Source organism: Podarcis cretensis (genome assembly GCF_951804945.1).
Source record: "Podarcis cretensis genome assembly, chromosome: 2".
Lineage (NCBI taxonomy): Eukaryota > Metazoa > Chordata > Lepidosauria > Squamata > Lacertidae > Podarcis > Podarcis cretensis.
Window position 1 is genome coordinate 20,347,099 of NC_137171.1, and position 9,069 is coordinate 20,356,167.

Here is a 9,069-nt window from a genome sequence, read left to right on the forward strand (position 1 = left end):
GTTCTATTTGTATCTCCGGGAAATAACCAGAGACTCAAGGCAACAGCTGGCAGGAAGCATCTAGTGAACTCAGTTCAGTGCCAAAGTGCGATATACGGAAAAGGTGCCACGTTGCACAGATTTCTGTGAACGTTTTCACCATGTAAATGGCACTGCATATGCACAGGCTGCAATTGCAATGAACTACAGGAACAAAGGGATGCGGGTGGCACTGTGGTCTAAACCACTGAGCCTCTTGGGCTTGCTGATCGGAAGGTCGGCAGTTTGAATCCCCGCGACGGGGTAAGCTCCTGTTGCTCGGTCCCAGCTCCTGCCAACCTAGCAGTTCAAAAGCATGTCAAAGTACAAGTAGATAAATAGGTACCACTCCGGTGGGAAGGTAGACAGCATTTCCGTGCACTGCTCTGGTTTCACCAGAAGCGGCTTAGTCATGCTGGCCACATGACCCGGAAAAACTGTCTACAGACAAACATCTGCTCCCTCGGTCAAAAAAGTGAGATGAGCACCGCAACCCCAGAGTCATTCATGACTGGACTAAACTGTCAGGGGTCCTTTACCTTTTTACTGGGGTCAGCACAATAGCTCCTTGGCTTCTAGGAAATCAGGTGCATAGAAGCAAGTTTGAGGCTCAATCCAAGACAAGGGGATGATAGCTCTCGAACTAATTGGGGATTATCTTGTGTTTGCTGATAAGAGCCCCATTGTGTTTGCATGATTAAATCAATGGAAGGCAGGCAAAATAATTCAGGTGCTAGAGCAGTATGTTGCATCAGCCATTTCTCCCACATTTATATTAACAATCACATTAAATGAAACACACACATTGTACACACTCAAAAAGCCTGTATTCTTCAGGAGCGACCCTGTCAGAACACCAAAGTCTAATAAATAACATTTACAAGAAAACTGAAGTGCAACAGTTACGATGTAGTTTGTAACATGGATACAAATATGGATTGACAGCTCAATGAGGTCATCCGTGTCAAATCAAATAACTAAAATTGCCCACGAGACAAGGGGAAAGTAATAAGCAGCTCAAAGTAACAGCATGCTAAACTGAAAAATAAAACCTATACCATTTCCAAGCCAAAGCAAAAAGTGCTGCAAAATTGCCATCCACCTAGTTTCTGATCTTCCACTTCTCTAGTTTCCAAGTTTTATAAACTATTCCATAAAATACAAGAGGTGTTCATGTTGAGTCTCAAGTAAGTTTCAAGGAGATATAAGTTTAGAAGTCCACATTTCTACCCCAGTGTCACCTCAATCAACAGCGTCGTCAAATTGGCCTTCCACTGGCATAGTCTCTACCTGTCTCCAGGTCACCGGTGCTACATGGTGCAAGCTTGGGTCATACAAAGGCTTTTCTCGAACTGAACATGCCACTGGCTCTTGATCCAAGAAACCTCCGCAGTGAATCACATCTTCAAAATCTAAAGTGTTGGGTGATTTTAAATCAATATGATTATGTCTATAAAGCTGTTTTCAACAGGCTGCAATTCTAAGAACCCACGCTAGGGAATAAGGCCCTCTTGACATCAGAGCAAATTATTTTTGATAACAATTATTCCTCTCATCCCACCCTTCCTCCAATAAGCCTAGGGCAGCATACATAGAGAGGATATCATTTTATCTTCCCAACAACCCTTAAGGCCATGTTGTTAGCTTTCTTCCTTGAGCCAAGAGAACAGAAAGCTAAATACATGCACAAAATTTGATCTCAGAGTGTTTATCAGTGTGTGCTTATTCTGCAATTCGGTTGCAACCCTCATCGAAGGATATCAACTTACTTAAGCAGTATGTCAACTACTTTAGCCTTATAAAGGTCTATGCTGAACACAATGAAATTTGGATCCAAGTTGTTAAGTAAAATAACATGGCAAGAAAATTTGTTGTTGGTTGTTGTTGTGCCACTGAATAATTAATTTCCCCTTCCTTCACCACTCCATACATATTGCAATAAGCATGTCAGCAAGTCATGCAGAACAAATGGGAACTTCCTCTATTGATTAGAACAAGTTTCAGGAAGATAATATTCTCCAGCGCTACTGCTCACTAACTGCTCAAGCCAATGCTGTAATCCAGAAGTGGTAGCACCAGAGTACATCATGTTGAGTAGAGCAATATGTGCATACGTCTGATGGCTGCTAGACTACAAGCCCTGGCCTGTTTCCCTCTCTGCTTGCTTTCTGGGGGGCTTTTCCCAACCATCTGTGATGTACTGGGAGAAGGTAACTAGGCAAGACAGTCAGCCAACCCAGACCAACAGCAAGGAAGTATCGCTGCATCCAGAGCACCAGCTCAGAATGTGAATGGCCAGAGGGTTCAGGAGAAATGGCTCAACAAACTGCTGCTGCCGCCACCACCCTACAGCACCTGCTGCCAGAAGCGGCTGATTTACTCTGCCTCATGACAGAGCTGGCCCTACAAGGAGATGGGATGTACGTTTTGTCAATGTAGTCTCGACAACCGCTGCATCTAGGTGCCAAGTAGATTTTGATCTTTAGCTGTCTTACAACTACTTTTTCAAAAGACTGGTGCATATATCCGGCCTACTCTGTTCTCCCAGACTGCTCTACTCTCTCACACATCTAATGCTGTTGCTATGATCTGAGTGACACATGTAGTCTTAGATTGCGTATCTCCAAAGTTTCACAGATTAAAAGAGATACCTTTGTGTTCTTGAAACATCCCTATTTTTACACCACACTCTGTCCTCTATAGACGGGTGGGTTAAAAAAACAACATGTCCATAGTAGCTTCCTTTTAAACACCCACCCACACCCCTTAAGTTTTAATCTCATACTCAATTTGGTACAACTTATTCAAAGAATACTTTTTAAAGAAAATTCATGGATATGACTATGAATGGCTAATAGTCATGAAGCTATGTACCACCACAGGCATCAGAGCTGGTATACCTCTAAATACCAGCTGCTGGGAATCACAAGTGCTACTGAACTTACGTCCTGCTTATGGGATTCTCACAGACATTTATCTGGCTGGTTGCCATGAGAACAGCATGCTGGACTAGCAATACAACAGGCTCTTTTTATGTTCTTATGACACTTTTATTGGCCTATCGCAAGAGCAGTTCTAAAGAAATCTTCCCACAATGCACCTCTCCTTAGACACCTGGCTTTCTAGCATTTCTTTTCTTCTTCTTTTTTTTAAAAAAAGAACCATGTTGAAGCATCCACCTACCATAAGGATTGCTATTGTTTTCGTTGTCTTCCAACTCTTTATCCCAGTCCTCTTCTACGTAGTGAGATACAGTTTTCGTCTCAATAAAAGCTGCATCTGTGGGCATGCTTAAGTCTTCGCCATCTGACTCAGAGTCTTCGTAGGGTGACTCAAAGTCTTCCAATTCCTCAAGGGCGCTTTTTGCTTTCTCCACCGCATGTTCTGCCAAACCTATACAGAAAGAAGCCTTCGTTGATTTATTTGAAAAATTAAACAGCAAAATGGATACAGAAACCTAGGGAGTTTGATAGGTTAAGGCAATAAATCAGCTTAGCCATTTCCTCACTTCGTTGTACGTGGCAGCAGAAAACAACTGCTGTTGTTTGAGGCGATCTTTGAATATTACAAATTCCCACCTGGTAATCATTTAGTATCAAATATTGTCTGAGGTTTCCCTTTCAGTTTTAACGGATATTATTTCGTAAAGCTAGTTGACTGAGGAAAACAAGGGATAAGTAAAAACGTAACTAGTTGGGAGGGAGAGGCAGTTCAGGGCAGCATTGGCAACTGTTGCGAAGGGAATCTGAATGTTGGTCAAGTGGCGGTTGGGGCAGTTAGCGCAGAGAGAGGAAGGGATGGTGCGGTTAAGTGAAAAAAAAGAAAATGTTGTCATGGGTTTGTGAAGCACATCCGAGGAGGGAAGACTGGTTGTTCTGGGAATGACTGTGGCAGAGAGACGGAAGAATGATGGGGTGCAGAATGACTGTGAGGTAGCCAGCAACTTTCATGGAATAGTGTGAAATGCTGGGTGACACCCAAAAGGGATGCAACTGGGGGACAGAACAGAAGTGTTAGTCTCATTGTACAAGAGTGGATCAGGGGTACCAACTTGGAATAAAATATTGCAGGGGGGGGCAAGTAAGCCTTGCATAATTGATCACATTGCCATGGTGCACAGACACCATTTGAATGGCAATGCCCATCAGCTGGGGGGCCCCTCAAATATTTTATTGGGGGGGAGATGCAAAGACCCCTTGGCCCCTAGGAGTTGGCTCCTATGGGATGGATACATGCTAGGGGTTACTCCATCCAACATTTATAACAAAAGTTGTTTCAGCTAGCAAAGGTGTTTGTGTAATCTTCCAAACTCCCTTCCCAGGTTGCAAACTTGGGAGCATGGCTTTCCAGTTCTCATGGTAGCACTTCCTTGTTCAGTTTATAGCCTCACAGCTCTCATCGTAAGAGTTGGAAGGTTCCCCAAGGGTCATCTGGTCCAACCCCTGCTGTGCAAGAATCTCAACTAAAGCATCCCTGACAGATGACCATCCAACCTCTGCTTTAAAAGCTCTAAGGAAGGAGAGTCCACAACCTTCCGAGACAGACCATTCCACTGTTGAATGGCTCTTACTGTCAGAAAGTTCTTCCTGATGTTTAGTCAGAATCTCCTTTCTTGTTACTTGAAGCCATTGGTTTGAGTTCTACCCTCTAGAGCAGGAGAAAGCAAACTTGCTCCATCTTCCATGCGACAGCCCTTAAGATATTTGAAGATGGCTATCATATCTCCTCGATTCCAGGCTAAACATACCCAGCAACTTCAACTGTTCCTCAAAAGGCTTGGTTTCTAGACCCCTGGTCATCTTGGTTGTCCTCCTCTGCACACGTTCCAGTTCATGGAGATAAAAACATAGCCACAGCAGGCTCCAACAGGCGCACTCTTCCACTGTCTCCCAAGAGGGCAGATCCTAGCAATATATGTATGTAATATTATAAGGAGCTACCATCTACTGAACAAGACCAGCAAGGAACTAGCAGTGGCTGTCCTCTTTCCCAGTTCTGCTACTCAAAGTCTCTTACAGGGATTGAGAGCTTGGGAGATATACAAGGTATGTATTCTACTACTGAACTACAGGGCCTTCTCCCAGGAATATGGGAATCTCTGGTATTCAAAGCTAAGATTGTACTTCTCAGCCATTTCCTCCCCACCCCAAAAAAGTACCTTTTCCAGGCATCCAGCTGAAAGTCTTCACCACTTCAAATTCCTCCTGTCCAGCAAATGCAGATGCATCAGCCTTTTTCTAGAGGGGGAAAACGTTTAAGAAGTCAAATGATCCACATCTTTGATTGGATTCCTCATGAGATTGGCTGTTACTGGACAATAAATTATCCTATTACTGAGCTTTTGGTAACCATCTCTTTATTTTTGAAAGATTGTGTTACATTACCTTTTACAGTGAGCAAAATGTTTGCGACCTATTTGTGTATATTTTTAATGCTGATTTCACTATTATGACCTATTTAGTTAACTAAATTGTCAGATGATGATTCCTAACGTATGTTATGGAAATTATTAGCCTCCTCGTGTAATCTCATGAGAACAATCACAACACTTGTCTTAAGAAAATGTTTCCTTCTACCACAATATACAAATGCACTGGCACACTTGCTTCCCTGGAGTCAAAAAAGGAAGCCATATAAAGAGGTACACACTCCAACCCTCCTGCTCAGAGGTTGGAAATTTTATTTCTAAAGAAGGGTGTCAACAAGTTTATCCAAATGAACAAAAAACCTCTAAATCTCCACCCATCTGTTCACCTGATAATGCTCATTCTTTGTCTTTGTCAGGAGCAGAACAACAGAAGATATAGGATCAACCACAGGGAAACACTCTACAGATTTCTTTTAACCCTTCAGAAAGTAAATAATTTATCCAGCAATCCCCAGAACAATACAAAATGCCTCAGATGCAGAAAGGCCCATATTAATTTCCACTCCCTCCCTACAAAACGTAATAATAATTCTGGAGTACTGTATAGAAGTTTGAACTCCACCTTACTTCATCCAAGAAAAAGTCAGTACCCTGGGAAGCTGTTCTTTACAAGAGCAGAGGAAATGTGAGTCTGCAGCAATAAAACCACAAGCACATTTGCAAAGCTCAGCAGGGTCCGGTATGGTTTCAAATGGGATGGGGAACCTCATGTTCCTGCATTTTAGGGTTGCCACCTGTCCTGTATAATGCAGGACTGTCCCATATTTAAATGTCAAATGCTAGTCCTGTATTGACAAGAGTTTTGTCCTGTATTTCAGGGCTCTCTCTCTGCCAAGTTAGGGATCCTCTCCAAATGCATGTGTTGGAAAGGGTGTGCGAAAGGTCATGCATTCAAGTTGCGCATAGCCAAGCGCAAGACAGATTTACAATTTCATGTGTATGCGTGTGTGCACGTCTGTGCGACAAACTTCAGAGCAGCCATCCTGTTAGGCTGCAACAGCTTGCAATGGATTGCTTTGAAGAGAGAGCGACAACTTGAATAAAACATTGGGGGACCCACATAATCCATCGCTAGACACGGCACATACAATCTGAATGGCAATGCCCAACAACTTTGGGGTAGCCCGGCCCCCTCAAATATTTTACTTGGGCGTGGACCTTGACCTTAGGAGTTGGCTCCTATGCTTTGAAATCACTTCAGTATCAATTTTTTTAATTTAAAAATATTTAAAAATATAACCTCCCCACCCTGCATTTTGCCAGAACAAAAGTAGCAACACAATGTTGGACTCGACGACCCTCACAGGATTCCTTCCAATTCAGCAATTCTCAATTCCCCCATGTTGGGGGACATGGGCGTAACCAAGGAGGGGCAGTTGCACCCCCCAAAAAAAGTATTAAAAATCAATAGAAACACTTCAACAAACTGAAGTTCTGCTCCTCCTAACAGAAGCCTGCCACACCCCCACCTAATGTCCTCTTTTTTTGGGGGGGGGGGGAGATCCAGGTTTCCTTTTACATTTTAAAGCCTTGGTTCCCAACCACAGGGGGGCAATTCGAAAATAATATCTCCGTGAATGGCATTTTAGGCTCCCTCCACGTGAAGAGGAGTTCACCTTTTGAATAAGAAGAATTTGGGAAGCATTAGGATATGGGAAGAATTAGGATTTGAGAGATGCTTAGGTGGGGCATGACCAAAAACAAAGGTTGGGAACCACTGTTTTAAAGGACCCGCTCGACAGCTTTTCGTGGGACCCTCCCTTCCTCACCCTCCCAAAAAAGTAGCTGGACATTTCGAAGGTGAGCACAAGTTTAACACGTGTTTCCTCCTCCTGCACGTGAACTCCAGAGCCTCTTCCTCTCTCTCTCCCTCCCAGCCCGTGGCCGTTTTCCCCTCACCCGCTGCTCTGAGAGGAGGAGGCGCCCCGGAGGCTCGCGCTGCCCAACCGCCTCCATGCGCGCGCGGCCACCACCACCCCCCCCCGCCCCGCGCGGCCAGAGTCCGCCCCTCAGTCACAGAGTCACCCGGACGCAACCGGCGCCTGCCCCGAAATGCAGCTGCGCCGCCACTTACTCCGCGGCCGCAGGCGCGTGTGTGTCACGTGGCCGACCCTCGGGGAGCTCCCCTTGAGCAGCCGACCAATCCGCTCCCGGAACCAAGAAGCTGATCCTTTGGGAACCCTCCCCCGCGCGCGCCCCTGCAGGCGTCTCGCCTGCCCGCCGCGAGGGTGGGCGAGGGCGGAGAGCAGGTTGCGCGCTGCAGCTTGCCTTATTATTATTATTACTATTTAGAAGTTTGAACTCCACCTCACACCATCTACTATTATTATGATGATTATTATTACTGTATAGAAGTTTGAACGCCACCTCACATCATCCATTATTATTACTTGCATAGAAGTTTGAACGCCACCTCACACCATCCATTATTATTATTATTATTATTACTGTATAGAAGTTTGAACGCCACCTCACATCATCCATTATATTATTATTATTATTATTAAATTTACTGTATAGTTTGAACTCCACCTCAAATCAACCATTATTATTATTACTGTATAGACGTTTAAACTCCACCTCACATCATCTATTATTATATTATTGCATAGAAGTTTGAACGCCACTTCACATAATCCATTATTATTATTATTATTATTATTATTACTGTATAGAAGTTTGAACTCCACATCATCCATTATTATTATTATTCCGGTGAGTATTTATTTTTGGGTATGCACGCGTACTCAGGAGAAATTCGCTTTGTCCCGTGTTGGAAAGGATTGTTGGCATGCGAGCCAGCACTGCACAAGTTTTGCCTTATTATGCTTTCTAAACTCGTGTTTATGCTTAAAACCTATAAAATCATTTACCCAAAGCACGCTACAGGTTTCGATTGGGCAGTGGTGTTATGACACCTGTTTGAAAACATGGGCCAGTGGAAACATTTTATTACATTTGGAGTCTTGACACAGGACAGTGGCACAGAGTTTTGTTTTTCCCCTAAAATAATGGATGCAAGAATTCAAGACTGCCTGGAAGTCATAGTAGTACCCTATATTTTGTATTTTAGCTTTCAACTGTATGCCCGCAAACTTTGGGTTGCATCTATTGAAATCTAAATGCAAGTGCACTGATGAGCATGTTCTGTTAACTGCATTCTTGTGCAAACTCTTATGCTAGGACTTGGAAGAATGTGGAAGTGCAGCCAATATGCCTGCAACTGCATGTCTGTTAGTGGAAAGCAATAGCTGGAGTGCACTTTCTCCCTTAAAATATGTTTGCAAGCAGAGTCTCTGAGATCTCAAGCCTTGGGCAAGCCAACGTTGCTTTCCAGCATTTGTCTTCCAGCCACTGGGGTATCGTTTTGCAGTGTGCAACTGCACGGGACCCAGCTATTTATTTGGGCTTGATCTGCCCTAGACAAGGTGTTTATAAAATAATCAAAACAAAATAAATCCAGACGGGAGGAAAAACAGCAAAGGATTTTGTGCAAATGGATATACAGTGGTATCTCTGGATGCAAACAGGATCCGTTCCAGAGCCCCATTCGTATCCTGAAGCGAACACAGCCCGCGTTTGCGGGTTGCAAGTCACCACTTCTGCGCATGCGCGGGTGGCGC

The 9,069-nt window shown here is 43.9% G+C and overlaps 1 protein-coding gene and 1 long non-coding RNA gene across 7 annotated transcripts in view; one reads left to right on the forward strand and one right to left on the reverse strand.

Moving 5' to 3' along the window:
* Window positions 1-9,069, forward strand: part of LOC307210131 — a 112,259-nt gene that overhangs the window by 94,212 nt on the left and 8,978 nt on the right. The gene's annotated exons all lie outside the window — the stretch shown is intronic.
* Window positions 824-7,421, reverse strand: LOC307209776 (uncharacterized protein). Of its 6 annotated transcripts, none has more exons than XM_079965149.1 (5): window positions 7,216-7,328; window positions 5,773-5,793; window positions 5,177-5,255; window positions 3,202-3,402; window positions 824-1,430 (listed from the first exon to the last, which is right to left on the reverse strand). In XM_079965149.1, the coding sequence occupies exons 1-5, from the start codon at window positions 7,237-7,239 to the stop codon at window positions 1,261-1,263; spliced, it is 495 nt and encodes a 164-aa protein (XP_079821275.1). In that variant the 5' UTR covers window positions 7,240-7,328; the 3' UTR covers window positions 824-1,260. The 6 variants fall into 6 exon arrangements, with proteins under 6 accessions (XP_079821275.1, XP_079821274.1, XP_079821273.1 ...); XM_079965148.1 differs by having other exon boundaries at window positions 3,202-3,411; window positions 7,216-7,324; XM_079965147.1 differs by lacking the exons at window positions 5,773-5,793; window positions 7,216-7,328 and adding an exon at window positions 7,346-7,421.